This window comes from Trachypithecus francoisi, unplaced genomic scaffold (genome assembly GCF_009764315.1).
Source record: "Trachypithecus francoisi isolate TF-2019V2 unplaced genomic scaffold, Tfra_2.0 Lachesis_group5, whole genome shotgun sequence".
NCBI lineage: Eukaryota > Metazoa > Chordata > Mammalia > Primates > Cercopithecidae > Trachypithecus > Trachypithecus francoisi.
The window spans coordinates 120,744,044-120,765,976 of NW_022681470.1; the positions used below are offsets into that span (position 1 = coordinate 120,744,044).

General features: G+C 36.4%; 1 protein-coding gene across 1 annotated transcript; it reads right to left on the reverse strand.

The window, feature by feature from the left end:
* Window positions 1-2,293: 2,293 nt before the first annotated feature.
* VCAM1 (vascular cell adhesion molecule 1) lies at window positions 2,294-21,692 on the reverse strand. The gene is made up of 9 exons (XM_033196940.1): window positions 21,266-21,692; window positions 20,429-20,704; window positions 17,841-18,161; window positions 16,280-16,546; window positions 11,807-12,082; window positions 9,657-9,977; window positions 8,497-8,763; window positions 6,396-6,662; window positions 2,294-3,214 (listed from the first exon to the last, which is right to left on the reverse strand). The coding sequence occupies exons 1-9, from the start codon at window positions 21,327-21,329 to the stop codon at window positions 3,054-3,056; spliced, it is 2,220 nt and encodes a 739-aa protein (XP_033052831.1). The 5' UTR covers window positions 21,330-21,692; the 3' UTR covers window positions 2,294-3,053.
* Window positions 21,693-21,933: the final 241 nt, after the last annotated feature.

Genomic DNA, 21,933 nt, shown 5'->3' on the forward strand with positions numbered 1-21,933 from the left:
AAAATGCAAGGCACTGCAATTACTGAAATAAAACATTTGCTAAATGTATATTTGATAAAGAATTTCTATTCAGAATATATAAAAGAACTCTTAGAATTCAATAAGAAGACAAACAACCTGATAAAAATTTGGGTGATGATTTTTAATAGATACTTCCCCAAAATAAGATGCATAAAAATGATAAATACATGAAAAGATATTCAATCTAATTAGTTATTGGGAAATTAAAACTACAGTAAGATACCATGACTCAACGCTAGAATGGCAAAAGTTTAAAATACAAATGCCAAGTGTTTATGTAGATGTGGAGTAACTGGGACCAATCCTAGGTCTCTCTCTTTCTCTCCCTCTCTCCATCTATATATATTCACATATCCACAGAAATATCTGTGTTTAAATATTTATGCCAGATTTATTAACAATAGCCAAAAATCATAAACAACCTAATTGTCTGCTGATGACTAGGTAAATAAGCTTTACCATAAGCATTCAGTGGTATGCTCTAACAATAAAGATAACAAACCCTTGATATACATAATGACATAAATAAACTTCAGGAAAGTCGAGCTAAGTGAAGGAAGACAGACATAAAAGACTATATACTGTATAATCTCATTTATATAAAATTCTAGAATAGGCAAGGGTAGAGTGACAGAAAACACATTGATTTTTGCCAAGGGCCAGAGGAGGTGGTGGGTGGGGAGATTCGCTGCAATGGAGCCTGATGGAAATCTTAAAGTGATTAAAAAAAAAAAAAAAGTTATATTTCTTGATTGTGGTAGTAGTTAATGAATTTTATTGTATGAAAGTTATACCTCAAATAAATATAATTTTAAAGATACTATGAATAATAGTATAAAAATACAAACTCCCAAGAAATATTTTTTAAAGGAATAAGGCATTTATAAAATAAAAAAAATTTCTGTAAGACATTAAAGATAATCTAAAAATAATAACTATACTCTGTTCATGGATTAGAAGACTCAATGCTTTAAAAATATCAATTCTATTCAAAGTGATCTATATGTTCAATATAATTTGAGTTAAAATCTTAATTTTTTGTTCTATATCTTAACAAACTGACTAATATTTGTATGGAAGTTCAAAAACTAGAATGATCAAGAGACATTTGTAAAAAGAAATACATATTAATTTATGAATATAAATATGTATTCTTCATATATATAATGGGCTTTTCAATAAATGGTATAGGGACAATTATTTCATCATCTAAAAAAGATGAAATTGTATGCCCACCCTGCATTCTATAAATAATCCATTCCAACTCTATGGCCATAAAAAAGAACGAGATCATATTCTTTGCAGAGACATGGATGAAGCTGGAGGCCATTATCCTTAGCAAACTAACACAGAAAACCAAATGCCACATGTTCTCACTCATAAGTGGGAGCTAAATGATGAGAACACATGGACACATACAGGGAAACACACACACTGGAGCCTTTTGGAGGGAGGAGAGTGAGAAGTGGGAGAGGATCAAGAAAATCAACTAATGGAGACTAGGCTTAATACTTCGCTAATGAAATAATCCGTATAGTAGACCCCCAGGACACAAGTTTACCCATGTAACAAACTAAACTTGTACCCCTTAACTCAAAAGTTAAAAAAAATCCATTCCAAGTGGAGAAAAAATGAATGACCTATAACATAAATGTATTATGAAAAACATAACTTTGAGTGAAAGAATAGTTACAAGGCAAATGTATAATTGGATTGTATTTATCCAATTTAAATTTATCCATTTAAATGCAAAATCTGGCAAAACTAAGTAATGTACTACTTAGGGATACATAGACAGGTATAAAACCTCCAAAGGAAGCACGGAAATGATCAATTCAGGGTATTTATGGGTTACCGCTCAGTGAGGGAAGAGCGTTGCCATCACTATGTGGTATATAAAAGGCTCTGAAGAATAGTAATACTATCTCTTGCTCTTAATGTTCTGTACACAGGTGTTCACTTGTTGTCCATTAACATGTGCATGTTCATCTGCATTACATCTTTTTGTGTATATTTTTCTAAATTAAAAAATTGCAGATTCCAAGGACCAAAAACCAGACATTTCTATTCAATATCTTAGTCTGGCACCAAGAAATCTAAATTTTTATCAAGTTCCTACAGTAATTTTAATAAAAGTAGTCTGCGGGTCACATTTTGAGTATCTGTATTATTTCCATAGTTTGAATATTTTACTCTTATAACTTGGCATTTCAGAAAGAGCTGCAATGTGGCTAAAGGAGGCAGTTTATAATAAATAAACATACAACCGTTGTAATTCCAGAAATTGTCACTTTACTATGCAAGAAAACCTAAACATTTACAAAAGAAAATAAAAACAAAGTTGCATTTTTAGACCACACTGGGAAAGTTGCACAGGAGTCTGATGAACCAACTTCGTGAAACATCTCCGTACCATGCCAGTACCATACATAGAAACCCAGTCAACCATTATACCATAGGTTGAGGTATTTAGTACCTGAAAGTCAACCCAGTGCTCTCTTTGCTTATTATTTGTCTATAAAAATATAAAACCCAGCATCTTTACGAAACCTGAAATTACTGTCAATAAACTTTATAGGAGTAAAATTTTGTTAAAGGCAATAAAATAGAAGAAAGATGACAAAGGTCAGCTGTCAGTCAATATTAATGTGAAATTTTCCTAACATGCATTAAATTATAATAGTCCAAGCAACACTAGTTATTTTAACGATCTAAATATAGAGTGTTGCTATTTTAAGCAATCTTGCTATGGCACAATTTTATTTTACATATGTACAAATTATGTTATTGTATATACAGATCAAGGAACTCCTCCAGTTCTCTCATCTTGATGGCAGTTACTGTTTTTCAGGCAGCAAGTTTTCCTTTGACTTCTTGCTCAGAGCAAGGGGCATAGGTGGGCATTTCTTTCCAAGTTCAATACATTCAGAGAAGTCTGCCTCTCAGCTCATTGTTTTTCTCATGGAATGATGAGCAGTATCAAGGATTTGCATAGAAAAATAGTGTCTCCAGTTGAACATATCAAGCATTAGCTACACTTTTGATTTCTGTGCTTCTACAAGACTATATGATCCCTTCATGTTGGCTTTTCTTGCAAAGTAAATTATCATTCCAATGGCGGGTATTATTAAGGAGGATGCAAAATAGAGCATGAGAAGCTCAGGAGAAAAATAGTCTTTGTTGTTTTCTCTTCCTGGAAAATAACAAAATGGATGCAATTAATGTCTAGTACAAAAAGATAGCATTTAATAACAACAGTTACATGTTTTATTATAACAGTACAACTAGTTCTCCAAAGAGAAGGGAATCAAAGCAGTGATAAGGACCATCAGGACCCAAGATGCATATTTCTCTGAATTATCCAAATAATCAGTTGGTGGTTGCTATGGTCATGATGGATCTAAAGATGATAGTTGCTGGCTTCTACAAACTTGGATTCAAATAGATTCAGGTTCAGTTGTAAAATGGAAGGGAGGGTACAAGTTTTTAGGGCTCTTTTAACAAGAACAGGAATTGGAGACAGGCACTTGCTTTGGGAAATAAAAATATCTACTAAAGAACTGGGACTCTGATGACCATGAATTGAAATGACTAACCAGTTCTCTAAGAAAATCCTTATAACATTCAGAGTGTGACCATTTTAGCTAAATGCCACAAATAAGATGGTAAGAGAAAAAAAAAAAAATCTTGCCAATGGCTTTTTCAGAGATATATAAAAGTTTCTATGTTTTTATGTCAGAAATAGGGCATATTAATATATTTTTCCTCTTCAGCATTTATATCATCTTTTGATAAACTGGAGTTCTTTGGACAGCATTATGTTACAGCTTAAATGTCTCTTAGAGGCATTCTCTGATCTATATCTCCCTCATTCTAAATTCAGAACCTCAACATATTCTCAAAACCCACTCATTTTTCCTTCAAAACCTTATCGTAGCTTTTAATGAAACATTTATCCATATAATTATTATTTATCCATATAACTTATTAAGTTTAGTTTCCTCCCCTAGGCTATAAATTACATCAAGACATGTATATCTGTTTTCTTTTTGGTCCATCACCTGACTCACTGCTTGGCCTAGTTGGCACCAAAAAAGTATTTTTTAAACATTAATAACATTTTTTTCTCTCTACATTTTGCCTTTGCCATTTAGTTGTAAGTGGAGCACAGTAGGTACAGCATACAAAAACTTTAAAATTAGTATTCTTTCTAATCTGCTAAAAAATCATCTGACAGCTGCTATACCGTTTAACATCTTAACTTTATAAGAACATCTGAAGAAGACAGTCACTGGAGGTAAACCAAGTAAAAGGAATCACTAGCATCAGATGATGTGAAGTCATTTTTTCAAATTATTGAAGAAAACCGGTTCACCCTAAGCATAATGATAATGGCCTCACTTTTTGACTTTCCCTTGCAAGAGCTGAGCTAGTCAAATATAAGGGTAATATTTGAATGGGATGTCCATCGACATGATTATGATTAGGCATCAATATTGATGACATGCTGAGAAATAGTATTTCCGTTTCTATTGCTTTCTTTTCAATGTAATATATATTATCTTTTGCCTTTCAGTCTTCCCCGCAGGCATCGGCAGAAAAACACAAATTTGCTGCCAAGGTAGTTGCCAGGGCAACCTTCAAATACAATTTTTTATTTGTTGTATAAACACTGAATATCTTTAAAACCTCCTGACGATTTCTATTAATGGAATATATTCAAGCCAAGACAAAATGAAACAAAGAAAAAATCCAGCCAAATACAAAAGAAATCTAGTTCAAAATACCCAGAAAAATGCCCATTTTTTTTTGTTTTGTTTTCATTAAAATTTACCTATTTTAAACTATATTCAGTTTGGGGGCATGAGTTTCTAGCTGAGTGCTTAATATTCTTTGATTGTTCATTTGAATAATGAGTAAAAAGGAGCAACTATATAAGTGGCTAATTTGATAAAGCAATTAGAAAATAAAGCAATGTGTGTGAGAGAGTTAAAAAGTAGTGAAGCAGGTTTGATGTGTCTTTAAAAGATAACAATTAATTAACAAAAGAATTACAGAAGTGTTAGGGGACCAATTTCCTGGGGCTAGGCTTAATTAAAGGTGGCCCAGAAGTTTTAAGGATTAAAGAAAATAGAGATGAATACATTTCAACCTGCTCATAACTGAGATTGCAATCTGTCCAGAATCATCCCCAACCTCATTGGAAGCATTGATTACATATACCCCTGTATCATTTTGAGTGATGTGATACAAAGTAAATGTTCCCTTCTTTGAACACATAGTAACTTCATTAGCTAGATCAACTCTTTTCAGGATAATCACTGCAGGTGGATGACTGAAGTTTTACATATAGTCATGCTGTTTTCCCCTTCTTTAACATTTCTAGATGGATGTATAGCTATATAGCTACTGGCATGTTTTGAGGAGGTACTGTGAAGGTGGAAAACATATATATGGTAAGGCTTGCCATTTTGAGAAATTTGGGCAGATGAACAAAAACTTTACCTGTTTCTGACATGGGTTCAAATTTTCTCTGCATTGACAAGTGATTGCTCACTCCAATAGCCAAGTGCCAGGCCTCTTAACACTTGGCATTTGTTTGCAGTCCTGTTTGCACTCCACCGCCAAGTATGGCTTCCATTACACAATAGCAGCTAATTGGTGTGCAAGGGGTGTGAGACTGATCAGCCAAGGCTGATGTATTCTACTTCACCAATAAAATCAGCAGATCCTACCTACTGTGCATTCACAAGAGGGCTTAGGAGATTAAGGGGCCTCTGAAGTTTCTCCAGTGAGGATATCGCTCCTCTCTTTCTCTGTCCACCAGAATAGGGAGGGACAGCAAGCGGCTTGAATTTTAATGAGACTTTTCGATAGTCTAGAGATTTTTTTATGTTGTTCAGGATCAAGTTTACTATTCCCAATTATTATCCTGAAAAGAGTCAATCCAGAAAATTGCAGTTACTCTATGTTCAGAAAATAGTGTTTCCTTCTGGTAGAAAGGAAGAGGGTCTGGATAGAACCCTTCCTTTTCAATGTGCCACTCCTACTTCTTTCGTTTCCTTACAACCTCCAGGGAAAAGGTTTGAAATATGGTTAAACATTTAGCAACTGCAAAACCTCAGAGATAAATGATACATTGTAAACTGAAAAAAGCAAGCAGGAATCCCTCACTCACTAATGATTAATGTCAACTTCCTGGCTAAACTTTATAGGATAAAGCAGCTGTGCTTGATTATTCCAAGAACCATTAAGAAAAAAACCACAGCTCCATTTTGCCAACTCATTCATCAAATATTGGAAACTCTTAGTAATCCATGGAACCTCTGAACTACTATCAACAAAACAAAAACAAAAACTCAAAACAAACTCACCTTGAACATCAAGTGTTAAACTTCTTAATTGTGAGCCAACTTTGTTTTTAGATTCACATTCGTATACCCCCGCATCCTTCAACTGGGCCTTTTGGATGGTATAGGCACCATCTATAGATTTTAGTACTGTGTCTCCTGTCTGTGCTTTTTTCTTCAGGATTATCCATGTTTCTGGAACATTTCCACATGTACAAGAGATGATGACAGTGTCTCCTTCTTTGACACTCTCAGAAGGAAAAGCTGTAAGTTTTATGTCTTTTGGAGTAACTGTAAAGAGAATTTAAAAGGCATCTCTGGTGAGTGAAATATGAACCAATTCCATATTAATTCAGTGACATCAACAACAGCTTCCATGGAGCTATTTGTGCTAAGTGTTTGCATTAAATGTTAAGAAGAGCAAGCAAAGAAGTCGAGCATTGCTAGATTGTTGGAAATGATCATGTTTTAACTAAGAGAGTACGTGGTTTACGCTTCTTTCATGTCCCTTAATATAATTATTTACCCAGCCTAGCACAAAGAATAGGTGTTTGATATGGTTTGGCTCTGTGTCCCCATCCGGGTCTCAACTTGAATTGTAATCCCCAGGTTTTGAGGGCGGAACCTGGTGAGAGGTGATTGGATCATGGGGGCTGTTTCCCCCTTGCTGTTCTCATGATAGTGAGTGAGTTTTTACGAGAACTTTTGGTCTTAAAGTGTGGCAGGTCCTCACTCTCTCTGGCCTGCCACCATGCTAAGATGTGCCTTGCTTCCCTTTCTCCTCTGCCATGATTGCACATTTTGTGAGGTGTTCCCAGCCATGTGGAACTGTATTAAACCTCTCTTATAAATTACCAATCTCAAGTAGTATCTTTATAGCAGTGTGAAAATCGACAAATACAGTGTTTAATAAAGAGCTATAGAATTCAGATGTGAAACAGAAAATTAATTTTTTGTAATACTGTTTTGCAAAAATTTCCTTGAAGTACAAAGGCTTTTACAGGTTTCTGAGTTTTGAGTTGGATCCTTCAATCAAGAAGTTAAGCTGTACAGATGCGGCTTTTTTACTCTCCTTAACAACACTACTGCCATTTATTAAGTTCTAGGCACTGAGCTAAGTATTTGACATATAACTTCTCTATTAATGCAACAACTGGTGGATGCAGGTACCATATCACCAATTTTTAATCCCTATTAAGGTCTTCTATTTTGTAAGTTGATTTGAAATTCTTTCCCTATTTCCAAGGTCATGACAACCACCCAAAAGGTTTTTTTGTTTGTTTGGTTGGTTGGTTGGTTGTCTGTTTTTTAAGGATGTGCATTGCCTTTCCAAGATTCTTCTTCTAAAATACAAATCTTATTGAGTTGAGGTAACAAGAAAGTCACTAATATCTTAGTGGGAATAATGCCAAGGTGTAAGAGAGGAAATGATAGCCCTGGCAAAGACAAGAACCCTCATACCTAAAGGGGAAGGGATGGAGGAAATCCACATCGATCACTTGATTTTGCTCATAACTCCGTATGGCTTCAACCTGCAAACTAGGAATTGTCTTTTTCTCAATCTTGGGTCTCCATCCTAAAGAGAAGGGACCTAGATCTGTTGACTTAATCTACTTTAGTGGTTCCATGCTGTCAGGCTGATGAACCAGGGGACAGAGTCACAGCTACTAATAATCTCGGAATTTGCAAAAGACTTAAGTGCCAGCTTAGGCTTCTAAGCAAATACTACTGGCCATCTTGTAAGATTGCCACTCAGAGTTCAATTCAGCCAGATATGTTGACTTTAATCCTACATAATTCCAAATGAAGATATTCCTCTTCCTATTCTTATCTCAACACCACAACCATTGCCTCATAAGTGTAACTGGAACTTCTGACACAGGTCCTGAAGGCTTGCATTTCACTTGAGTTTAAAAGAATCTCAGGATAAGAAACTTGTAACGATTCATGAGAAAGGACAATTTCAGGAGATTTCTCCATACATTGGAAACATCATAAGCTCTTCAAAATCCTCAACACACTTTTGTAGTAAAAATTTTGTTTTCAAAGAAGACTTTACTCATAATCAGTAACATAACCAAAAAAATTACTAGCAAGGATAACTCATTACTCACACTCTGCTCACCTTGGATAATTAATTCTACTTCTTTTCTGCTTCTTCCAGCCTGGTTAATTCCTTCACATACATAAACTCCAGAATCTTCCATTTTTGTAGAAATTAAGGTGAGAGATGCATTCTCAGAAATAGGCTGTAGCTCCCCATTAGGTAGCTGCCTGCTCCATAGGATTTTCGGAGCAGGAAGGCCGTGGCTCAAGCATGTCATATTCACAGAACTGCCTTCCTCCAGGACGGAGGAAGGGCTGACCAAGATGGCTGTATCTCTGGGGGCAACTGAAAAGGCAGAGAGGCTTGTTAGCTGGACCCCTTATGCCCTGAGTTCCAAAGAGTTTTAATAATGTTGCAAAACCGGGCTATGGGTTCAGCAGACTCAAAGTTTATAAACCTTGATAATTTAACACAAGAGGTTTTCGTCCTTATTTACTTTAGCCAATACCAAATGATAGAGCAGAACATGGACACGTCATGGTGTTTTCTAATGGAAGTAAGTTCAGTATACCCTCCCTTGTAACCAAAGAATGACGAGGGTCGACGATAGTGTGTACTGCCATTTATGGTAGAGTCAACAAGACTATGAATTATTTGAATCTCCTTCTGTGAAAAGATGTGGTCTATTTTTCCACCCCTTGAAACTCTAGGCTGGCCTCATGACTCACTTTAACCAATAGAATGTGGAAGAAGTAACACTGTAGGACTTCCAAACCCAGGCCTTGAAGAGGCTGCTTTCATTTACACCTTCTTGAAAACTGAGCTCTGGTGAGTAAATCTAGGCTACTGTTCCTCAGGGTGACAACACATAAAGAAAGAGAGGCCAAGTCATCCCAGATATGGCTCCAGACATGTGGATGAAGTCATCTGAGACCAGCCAGTCCTGCTAACCTTACAGAAAATGCATGAGCGAGGTCAGCTAATACCATATCGAGCAGAATAACTGCCTAGCTGGCCCCTTCCTAAATTGCCAACTCAAAGCATCATAAGCCAGTAAATAGTTACTATTTTAAGTTTAGGGAGGGTGATTTGTCACAATCATTATTATTTTGAAATTTCTTTTCAATTATGTTTTTTCTCCACAGAGGTTTTAACTATTAACCTTATGTTAACTATTGCCTGGCAAACACGATAAAGAGACAGGTATTAAACTGTAGATACCTCATGTATGTGCTTACCATTGACATAAAGTGTCTGTGTACTCTGCCTTTGTTTGGGTTCGAATTCCATTTCATCAATATGTAACTTAGCCTGGCAAACAAGAGCTTTTCCAGTATCTTCAATGGTAGGGATGAAGGTTGCTTCCAAACTTTTGTTCTCTAGAGATTTCATATCTGTATCCTCCAAAAACTCTTTATTCTCCAGAACAGTCTCCCCCTTAAGTAATTCAATCTCCAACCGGTCAAGGGGGTACACGCTAGAAACCTTGCAGCTTACAGTGATGGGGCTCTCACTCATAAGGACACCTCCCATCTCGATTTCTGGATCTCTAGGGAATGCTGCAAAATGCAAGCAAAAATGATTTTTATACGCGATATTCAAGGAAAAATTGAGCTAAGCTTTATTAAATGTAAAGGCCTAAAAATGACAGCTTTAATTGACCTGGGATAGAATGACTGTCAATATATAAGTAACGACAGTATTTATAAATGACATATTTATGATATTATATATGAATAATGTTAGAAACAAAAACTACTTAGCATATCCAGTCCTTGAGTAATAAATTTTCACTTATTTTTTTTCTTCTTAATATGCAATCTTGCTGTGTGCCATAGCTTGATCTTTTCTAAGTACACATCAGCTTCCACTATCTTATTTAGTAAGTATATATTTTACATGTTTTAAAATTTGCCATGTTATGTTGAATACTTAGTATAAACTAGTCCTCTAATATTCATTATCTCAGTCTTCAAAACAGCTATGTAAAATGGGTATTAGTTATTTTATGGCCAGGAATACTGAAACATATAGAGGCTAAGAGACTTTCCTCATGCATTATATCTAGTTGAAGTCAATGAGATGGGCTGAGAATCCATATCTCTCTGACCTCAGAGCCCAGCTTTGGTTTTACACAGCTGTGCAGTCTCTCAGTATCAAATAAGACAAACAAGGAAGTTCTCAACTTAGTTTAAATTTTAATGACCAAATTTAGGCAGCAAGTTTTAAATATTTCTCAGATAATACTTGTAATCAAGAAAAGAACTGCTTAACTCTAGTCTTTATAATACAGCACAAATCAATAAAAATGAGACTAAAATGCTATCAAGGGCAAGAATAATGCTTAAACATATTTTTCCTTAACAAAAATGTTGTTAAAGTGATACATGCTCAAATATTTCTATGTTGCAATAAGACTCCACTGCTGGTTCTCATTTCTGCTGGGAATGTGCCTATCTCAGCAGATCATGGACTCTGGGTAATATAATAATGCAAATAAAATGTATCCTCCTTTTGAGAGACTCAAATCCATTTACAGGCATACTGTAACCCATTCTGAGCAAAATCTTGAAGGGTATCACAAGTTTGGGCAGGGTTTCTGGTAGAAAAGCTCTACAATATGTTCTCTTGAGTTCTACTGAAGTGAGAACTCAAGGCAGAGTGACCCTCTCAAAAAAATAACTTTATGGTCACTTTGCATATTTTGTCCTTCATTCAATATGGACTGAGGGACTCCAGCAATGTCAAGTTCACAGAGATTTGAGGTTGCGAAGAGTGTTTATTAAGACAACAAGAAGAGTAAGAGAAAGTGTAGTATATGTAGGTGGCATAAATCAACATTAAGATCTAATGCTGCTTCCTGATTCTGCTTTTCACCTTAGCCACTACCACTGACCATCCCCATCTCCAACCTAATTCCTTATCTTTAATTTTGGCTTCCTTCTGCTTCCTATTCCCTTATTTTTTTTTCCCATCCCGCAGACAGCTCTTCAAATGTGCTTTAAAGCAGTGCCTTAAAATAGTTTAAAACTACTCATTCCCAACTGGAGTAGCTGGAGTAGTCACCTCCACCCAGTCATCTGAATGGGCACTGACCCCAATGCACTCACCTCCAGCATGTAGTGTGTTCAAGTGCATGATGAGAGAGTATTGACAAGGCATAAACCAAGGATTGTGGGTGCTGTGTACATATATAATACATACTTGAGATTTAGGCTAATAATGTTGTATCAAACCATTCTGATTCAGATTTAGGAACAAAATTCGTAATGCTAAATTCCTTTTCTAGACATAAGGATCTCATTGCACATCACAGACGTGCATTCTTTTTCTTCCAATAGAACTGGAAAAAAATAAAATAAAATAAACAATTCTGAAAACCACTTACAGTAGAGCTCCACCTGGATTCCCTTTTCCAGTTTCTTACGTCCACAAGTCACTGTGCACAGATAAGAGTGTTCGTTCTCAAAACTCACGGGGCTCAGGGTCAGCGTGGAATTGGTCCCCTCACTCTTCACCTTCCCGCTCAGAGGGCTGTCTATCTGGGTTCTCCAGGAGAAAGATGGGGACTCACAGCCCATAACACTACATGTCAACACAACTGAGTCTCCGATCTGAGCAGCAATCCGGGGTCCAGGGGAGATCTCAACAGTAAATGGTTTCTCTGGGACAGAAGTGGAAAGCAAGATGAAAAGAACGTAAGATTATTTTCTTCTTTCATCACATTCTGACATATGATCTTTTTTTTTCCGGATCTCCTTTCAGTAAATATCTATGCCAACAAGAAATTACTCTTTTCCACCTTGGGACTATCAGAAATGAGACCACATCTTTTAGAATGAAACCATTATAGTTTGTTGATTCATTCATTTAACAAATTGAATAGATAAAAATTTGTCAAGAGAGGTTGGTATCTCTTCATAGCAATAATAGTCTCTGCTCAAATGTAGTTTATCAAATCACTGTCAGAGTGGACAATCACTCAAAGAATTTAAGTGGTTCTTGTGTGTCAAGCACTATCTAAATTACTATATATATATATATATATATATAAAATCAACAATTTCGTACACTAGTACTATTCTTTCTTCTTTGCCTTCTCTTTCTGCTTCTAGTCTTTCTCTTCCTCTTTTTACCCCTCTTTTTTCTTCTTGAGGAAATTTAGGCTCAGAAATGCTAAATAACTGTGCCCAGTTTGCAAGTAACAAAATTAGGACTTGATGCCAGGTGGGTCTGATTCAAGATCCCAGTTTTTCAGTTGCTACAACAACTAAATCGAGTCATCCTTATATGGAGATAAAATGATCTAAAAAAGGTACTGGAAACGGCTACAAAAAAGGTCTCTTAATTAGATATAATACCCACAGTGGACAAGCATTTAGAGCTTCTGCTCCAATAATACAGTTATACCATTGAAAGTCACATAGAATCACCCTGAAATCAAAGTCATAATCTAAGCATTAAAGTGATACATAAGTCACCTCCAAAATTTGCCTGATGCAATATAAAAATACTTTACAATTAATTCAGGGTCTGAAAACTGAGATGTGAGGGCAAACTCCTAAGACTCAAATATCCAGGAATGTCCTTTGGTCATCAGCACTGTCCCTGCTGGGTACATGGGCTTCTTTTGGATGACTGCTATTTAGGGAGAAAGGGAACACCACATCTTGGCTCTGTTTCCCTGAAGAAACTGAGAGTGTCTGGGCAACTCTGAAAGCAACAGATGAGACCCCCATAAAAATCACTGAAATCTTACTTGTAAATTACAGGCTTGAGCTTAAAGAAAGAAATCTCAATATACAAATAATCCGAACATGTTACATTTTGCGAGGTTCTCATCTGTGTCATAAGTTATTTTTCTTAATAAGTTTCTCTAATTGTGACATCTTAGTATTTTCTGAAGAAGATTCTCCTCAAATTACCTCAATAAACTGATCTACTATTAGACTTTGAAAGAGAGCTCATTCACAAAAACAACCAGAGCTTCCAAATTTCTTATAGGCTAACGTCAGAATGAGGAACTTTAAAAACAGATCCACTGCCTGTCTGTGAACATTTCTAAGTCATTCTTTACAGTGACCACATGTATTGCCATGTGAACTTGGAGCCACTGGAGGAGTAACTCTTTTAGGTAGCTGAAAGTTTCTTTGAAAGTACTTTCAGTACTTTAGGCCAGTAGTATCCCATGTGATGCAAAGTGCAAAACAACTCTCCCCAACCCCAAAATACATATCCTTTGTACACTGGAATAGGATACGGTTTATTATGGAGTGGCATTATTCCAGGATGAATGATTAGCTTTATATACTTTTATTGGTATAACATCTTTCCTGGTCACTTGAGAATGCTAACCTAACATCCAGCTGAGATAATCTACTTATGGTGAGTTTTATTTTTATTTTAATCATCCAAGTTTAAATACCATGTTTTCACATTTTAAAAATTTGTGTTGAGCTGGGTGTCACTACAGCTGGGTGGCACGTGCCTATAGTCCCAGCTACTCAGGCAGCTAGGGTGGGAGGATCAGTTGAGCCCAGGAGTTCGAGTTCAGCCTGGGCAACATAGCAAGACCTCATTTCCTAAAACAAACAAGACTATGCTACCCATGCTTATAATCTATTAATTAATTCAGCATTTACTGAACATTTATTATGTGTTAGGTACTGTGCTAAGAATCTAAGCATTCACACACACACACACACACACACACATTCCTGACTTTAAGGGGTTTACAGATTTTTTAAAAAATTAAATAGAAACGGAGGTCTCACTGTGTTGCCCAGGCTGGTCTTGTACTCCTGGCCTCAAGCAATCCTTCCACCTAAGCTTCCCAAAGTGCTGGGATTATAGGCTTGAACCATCGTGCCCAGAGCAGGAATTTACAGTTTAGTGGAAAGGCACATTTAAAAAGATATACTGTTTTGGCTCTTACTAAGGAATATTTGAGTTAACTATGTATATGCCTGTCCTTCCTTCCTAGTTTGTATGCTCCCCTAGGGCAGTTGTCATATCTTTTTCATGTCTGTACCCCTAGTACCAAGTAGAATTCTTGGATTCTTGGACAAGGGCTCTTAATACGTGTTGAACTGAACAGAACTGCATACATGACTATAAGGAGTGTCGAGTGTACACGAAGGAAAGAATATGTAGTTTGGTCTGACACAATCTGGAACTGGGAGGCTGACATGAGCTTCGTATTGGAGAATGGCTAAGACTTTGCCTGATGAAGGAAGGAGAAAGGCCATTTTAGGCAAAAGGAACAGCATAAGCAGAGGCACCAAGTCATCAACAAAGCTGCAAAGGTAGTTTCTGGCCAGATCATAAAGAGTTTTGTGTGACAGTTTTAAGAAATGGATTGAAGTTATAGAAAATGAGCACCTTTTTGTTTAAGGTAATAAACCCTGGGAGTAGTGCATAAGATTTATTATTCTAGGGACAGAATGTTAGCAGATAGACTATGTAAAGATAATTAGCCACAAAATATGTGAAATATTATTCAGCCTTAAAAAACAAAAGAGGAAATTCTGTCATTTGCAACAAAAGGGATGAACCCAGAGGACATTATGCTAAGTGAAACAAGCCAGGCACAGAGAGACCAGTACCTCATGATCTCACTTACATGTGGGATCTACTTCTAAAGTCATAGAAGTAGAGAGTAGAATGGTGGTTACCAGAGGCTGGGGCGAGGAGAGGAAGGGAATGAGGAGATGTTGGTCAATGGGTACAAAGGTTCAGTTAGACGGGAGAGTAAGTTGTTGAGATCTATTGTACGTCATGATGACTATAGTTAACAATAATATATTGTGTATTTAAAAATACCTAAGAAAGTGAATTTCAAATGTATCACCACAAAAGAATAAGTGAGGCAATGACTATGTTGACTTGACTTAATCATTCTACATTGTATACCCATATCAAACATCACATTGTAATCTATAAATATAAACAATCATGATTTATCAATTAAAAATATTTCTAAAAAGAAATATAAACATAATTAGCTATAAAATTAAAAAGTCAAAGGGGTTTTCATTAAAATTAACCTGTATTAAAATCATAGTAAATGCAACTAAAGAGCTATTTAGCCCTAGAAAAAGTATGAACTATCCTGAGCCTGGGTTTTTAATAGTGTTGCGGTAAAGATTAATGCGATAAAATATACAAAGCAGAATGTAGAATTCCTGGGAAACATTAGGTGTACAATCAGTAGGTGGTGTCATTATTAATCTCTGGGAGATTCCACTCTCTCATCTGTAAAATGAATACAAAATACTTACTTTTTAGTTATTTCTTGAAGATGGCATATGTAAAGTATCAGAAACATATCTGGTGTTTAGTGAATGTTGTTATGTAAGAATATCTTGTAAGAGCCCAAGTAAGAGATGATAAACTAAGGCAATGGCAAGTGGGGTGAAGAAGAGGTCATATTCTGGGGAACATTTTGAGGTAGAACTGACAGGAATTAACAGCATGGAATTGGAACATGAATTTTGGAGTAATCAACATATTGTAGTCCAATTCTTGGGAGTCTAGCGTGAGAAGAGAAGAGGACCCAGGGATGTAAACTTGAAAATACCAGTATCCCAGGGGCAGGGGAAAGATAAAAAGTGAGGGAATGAAGCAGAGAAAAAGTGATTTGAGATGAAAAAGAATCAGAAAAGCAGAGCCATGGAAACTCTGGGAGGGAAGACTTCTATGAAGTACTAGTAAGATAAATATATATTTGTGCTAAAGGCTATGGCAACCAGATAGGTCATCAGTGAAACTAAGGGAAGCAATTTCAGCATTGAAGCTGTGTGACTATTGCTCAAATCCCAGTGACAGCACCTTTGTCATTCCTTTTTCACATTCTACTCACCTTGAACAATTAATTCTACCTCTTTTCTGTTTTTCCCAATCCAATTAACTCCTTCACACACATAAATTCCAGAATCTTCCATCCTCATAGCAATTAAGGTGAGAGTTGCATTCCCAGAAAGGTGCTGTAGATTCCCATTATCTAATTTCTTACTCCAGAAAATCTCTGGAGGTGGTAGACCCTCACTGGAACAGGTCATGGTCACAGAGCCACCTTCTTGTAGCCTTGTGGATGGATTCACAGAAATAACTGTATTCTTGGGTGATACTGAAAAGGCAAAAAAATAATATTAGCAATTGCTAAGCATCATCCCAGTGCAACAGAGGGAATGTATTTCTCTTAGACAGTATTTATGTGCTTCCACCAATTTGATGAAATTACTCTGCCAAATTAGTATAAAGAACTGCTGAATCATTCAAAATAATCTATCCAGTTTCTGACTAAACTGATCAAGTTTAGTTGATGTTTCATGTTTTTCAGATGGTTAGAGATAGTCAGAAATTAAGAAGAACCATGTGGCTTAACCTCCCACTAAAGGGTAGGAGTCCCATTTAAGCATTCTTGCCAAGTGCCCATTCAAGTCAACTTCAACATTTACTGAGAGAATCAACCCATTGCTTTCCAAGAGAGTCAATTTGATTTTTGGACAGTTCTATGTATTAGCACATTTCTCCCTATTTTGCTGAAATCTTCTCTCTATACTAATTTAAACATATTGGCCATAATTCAGCCCTGTGCTGTTACAGAAAAAGGTAAATCACTCTTTCATATAACTGTCTTTCAAATGCTTAATTAGAGCTCTCTTTTCCAGAGCTCTCTTTGTATTCTTTTAGGAAAAATATCCTCTATCTTGACTATTCTCAAAATATTGTTAAAAGCCTTCCCAGCTCATTCTCTTTCAGCTAAACATGCCATAGCTGGCAATACTCCTTTTAAATGTGGTGCCCAGTGCAGAACATAGCATTTTAGTCTAGAACAAAGCACAGTGAGCCTACTCCTACACAATGCTGGGACTACAAGACTCTCGTAAATCCCCTGGCAGTATCAGGCAGATTGGAGGCAATCAAACCCCATCATTTTTCCCCTGTCCAATGCACATATGTATGTATGTGCATATGCATACACACACACATACACACACAGAGAGAATAACTGCTCACCTTGTCAAGTTTCTGTACCTGTGCAAGTAATATTTCAAGGCATACTATAAGAGTTTACAAAACAATATTAAAATGTTTTATTATTTGAACCTATTTCCCACTACTCAGTCTGGTGGTATGACTATTCCCCTTTTATACCCTGGGAAATAGAGAAATTAAGTAATCCAAACTTACACAATTAATAGAGCCAGAAATTAAGCTCAAGTCTTCTCAATCCAAATCCAGTGTTCTTTTCATTGAATTGTACTATTGGCAAACATTATGTTCTCAATGAATACAAATGGAACACAAACTATATACAAGTTTTTTGGTTTTTTTTTTACTTTGCTGCTAAGTTTATTGCTATATACAACCGAAGTGGGATTCCCACAAAGACTGGAACACATCGCACAACTACTTACTGTAGACTTGCAATTCTTTTACAGCTTCCCTTTCTGTGGGCACAGAATCCATTTCATCAATGTGTAATTTAGCTCGGCAAACAAGAACTTTCCCAATATCTTCAATGACAGGAGTAAAGGTTACTTCCAAACTCTTGGTTTCCAGGGACTTCCTGTCTGCATCCTCCAGAAATTCCTGACTCTTCATGAGACGATCTCCTTTCATTAAGTCTATCTCCAGCCTGTCAAATGGGTATACATCAGCAACCAAACACTTGACTGTGATCGGCTTCCCAGCCTCCAGAGGACCACTCAGATGAATCTCTGGATCCCTAGGAAAAGCTGAAAAGGCCAAACAAATACATGGATGGGCTTTTTGCTCATGGGATATAAGGTCTCTTACTGCTTTAACACAATACAAATCAAGTCTAGTGTTTTTGTTAATACAGTCTTAATACAGAAAAATTGTTTAAATAGCCCTTCATGATTTGGGGTGAGTTCAAGGCGCAAGAAATGGAAGCAAACATTTTTTAGAACATTATTCTATTCTGATCCTGTATATAGTAAGGGTTGCATGTTATTACAGTAAAAGAAGGAAGAAAAAATAATGTTTATATTGAACCTTACATGTGGCTGTCACCGCGCTATAGATTTAACATTAATTATTTTATTTTATTCTCACAACCACTCTAGGAGATAGAGATCACATTTCACAGAAAAGAAGACTTGGACTTAGTACATTTACATAACTTGTCTAAGGTCACACACCTAGTAAATGGTAAAGCTGGGATTTAAATTCAGGATTTCTATTACTCGGTTTTGCTACTACAGATTTACCTTATGTTACATCACATTTTCTTATTATAGTCAGGGCAGATATATTTCCATTTTACAGATAATGACTGTAAGGCTTGGAATGTCATTGCAAAGAATAGTTATTGTCAAGATATTCTAAGAAATGAAAAGACCAACTTTAAGTAATTAGCTTCTGAAAACAGTGCCTCTGATAGGAATTCATCCACCAGAAAGATACATTTGTGCAATCTTTATGTTCTGGAACACATATTTGCCTCCTGAAATGCCTAACTCAGTATCCCACCAAGTGTTCCATTGAAGCTTCTAGTACAAGGAATGTACTACTCGTAGCCATTGCCTCCTTTGCAAGAGTTACCTTTTTCATTACACATTATCATGAAGTAACATATTGGTGGATTCAAAACTCTGTGTAACAAAAAGAATACAAAGGTCTCAACTCTAACCACTATTACAATCAAATGTGGAAAGGAGACAGAACTGTTATACATAATGAAAAACAGACACTCTTGGAGAAAAACCTCAGGCAAGAAAATTAAAGCCAGAAGCGTCTTCATTTCTCTTTTTTAAATCTTCAACTATTTGGTACTAGTGGGCAAAAGAGAAAGGAGCTGGAAATTCTTTGCTATGTGAAGAAACATGGTATTTTTCATTTTTCCAGCAATAATTTCTGTCCCTCATATTCTGTAAGAAACGTTCCTCTAATCCACACAGTTTGATGTCAGGTAACATAAGAACTTGCTACTTTTCCCTGTATTTACATAAGGGAAGCTTTTAAGGAGCTCAGGAGGCTGCACAGACATAAACTATGCATGTACAACCAGCATAATTGAAAGCAGCCGGCCAAGCACAGTTTCTTGGGAAGCTTGAGCAACACATGGGGCTTGTTGCAGAATCAATTAAGGTTACTGGGAAAAGTTGGGCTCTGGTACAACAGAATGGAACCAAAGTAATTGTAATCAAATGAGGTCTTCACGAAGACACTACCATAAATGGGTTCAGTTTTTTAGAAAGAGAGGCCATGGGTAACAAAAGGCAAATGATTTATGTCTGGTTAGTTTTTACTCCTCTTGCTAACTTTGTTTGCTGAATGGAGAATGGAGTGGGATGCATTTTGGCAGGCTGGTAAACTAGGGACATCCACTCACGTTCATGAGGCAAATCTAATTCATTATATAAATATCTTTGAAGTTGAGCGGTTGAGCACCAAGTCTTCATGGCACCAAAAAAAAAAAAAAAAAAAAAATCCTAAATGTGTCAACACCAAGTCAAATGAGTGAAACCTTTGCAGATATTAACAATTATGTCTAAGGAGAACACTTTTATACTAATACTTATTACTAATTATAGATCTACTTAATGTTTAAACTAATTTTAAGCATCAAATTGCATAAGAATAAATGCATAGAAAATCCCTGAAGGATGGAATTCATAAATCAATCAGAGACATAAGCAAGTAAACATGTAAGGATATAATCAAGTGGAAAGATTTTTTAATAAAACAAAAAGAACCTTAGAAATGATCATTTTACAGCTAAGGAAACCGGAGCCCAGAGATATTGAGTCTTATACATGGTCACTGTGTTTGCAGCAGAGGAGGAAATAGAAGCCAAGATTTGGATTCCTGCTCTCTCTCATGCTGGCCTTAGCTGTCCCTAGCTTTCCTGATGTTGTGTGTTCTTCAGCCAAGAATCTGTACACCAATATCCATTTTAAAACTTTTTTTAAATATCATTTTTAAAAAGCGATTTTAAAGTAAAATTGAGAGAAAAACGAAGATTTTCTAAAGCACTCACAGTAGATCTCCACCTGGATTCCTTTTTCCAATTTCCTAGATCCACAAGTTGCTGTGCACAGGTAAGAGTGTTCGTTCCCAAAACTAACAGGATTCATGGTCAGCGTAGACGTGGTCCCCTCATTCCTCACCTTCCCATTCAGAGGACTATCTATCTGGGTTCTCCAAGAGAAAGATGGGGACTCGCAGCCTGTGGTGCTGCAAGTCAATGAGACGGAGTCACCAATCTGAGCGAGAGATTTAGATTCTGGGGTGGTCTCGATCTTAAAAGCTTGAGCTGCAACAGCAAAATAAAAAGACAGAAGCAAATTTACCACTAATTTGTCTAGTATTCTACTCCTTCTTCTGTGTATAATGTCTAAAATATGATCAGACTGATCTCTTTCCTAAGCCGCTTCAAACTAACTGCAAGGTAGCCAAAAAGCACCGAAGTCACTTTCAAAAAAGTTTATGGAATCATCTTCACTAAAGAGAATTCTCAGTTCCAACCTTGATGCCCATTTATCAAAGCCGTTTTGTTATTTGCTAAGTTTGACCTCATTGTCAAGTATAGAAAACTAAGGAGACAGACCAACTAGAGACAGAAGCCGAATTACTCATTTGCCTTTGGAAAAAAGATACCAAAAACATCAATTTTCAGCTCTAACTATGACAGTACAATATTATATAGCAAAACTCAATTGCATATTAAAAGTTAGGTTAAATTAACTTTTCTTACTGTTTAAAATCACAGTGTCTTTACTTCACTACTTCACTACTATCGCAAAACTGACTGAAGCCAAAACCAGGGCTAAAATGGAATGCTAACATTAGAAACAGATAAAGGAAAATAACTTACAAGCTGCAAACATTATCCAAAGTATATTTGAGGCTCCAAAGCTCACGACCATCTTCCCAGGCATTTTAAGTTGCTGTTGTGATGAGAAAATAGTGGTTCCAAAACCCTAATTTGTGTCCCACGTGTATGTGCCTGGAAAGGGTATTCAGCTCCTGAAGCCAGTGAGGCCCGATGCTGCGGAGTGAAATAGAAAGTCTGTGCTTTATAAAGGGTCTTGTTGCAGAGGCGGAGGGAAATCCCTTCAAGGGGAAACCCAGGGCAGAGCCAGGGAAAAAAGTTTAACGGACACCCAGCCAAGTTCCAGTATTAACCCCTTCAGTTGCTCTCACTGCTGAAGCTCCTCTCTCTGTCCTGGCAAAAGAAGATACTTCCAAAACTGTAAAATACAGGCTTTTCCTCATTTCGACTCCAAAAGGCTATCTTTACTGGAAAGATAAAGGACAATGCTGATTACAGAATGAAACTTTCTGAATCCAATGTGGTTTAAGAGGCTAGGGAGAGCAAAAAAGGAGCCAGAGTAGTAAATTCTACTCTATTTTTTGAACTGCATACATAACAACTATGTCATGTGAACTGATTTCCTCCATCAAGGAAATATGTTTGCAATTCTAAAAGAGATTATTTTTTTTCTCTTACAAGAGAAAGGAAAAAGTTCTTTCTTTCGATGA

Coding starts and splice junctions, on each gene's coding strand:
- VCAM1 (XM_033196940.1), bottom strand. CDS start 21,329: ATGCCTGGGAAGATGGTCGTGAGCTTTGGAGCCTCAAATATACTTTGG. Junction 16,547..17,840: donor AAAAGAATTGCAAGTCTACA/GTAAGTAGTTGT, acceptor TTGCCTTTTCAG/TATCACCCAAGAATACAGTT. Junction 6,663..8,496: donor AGTAGAATTAATTATCCAAG/GTGAGCAGAGTG, acceptor TTCTCTTTACAG/TTACTCCAAAAGACATAAAA.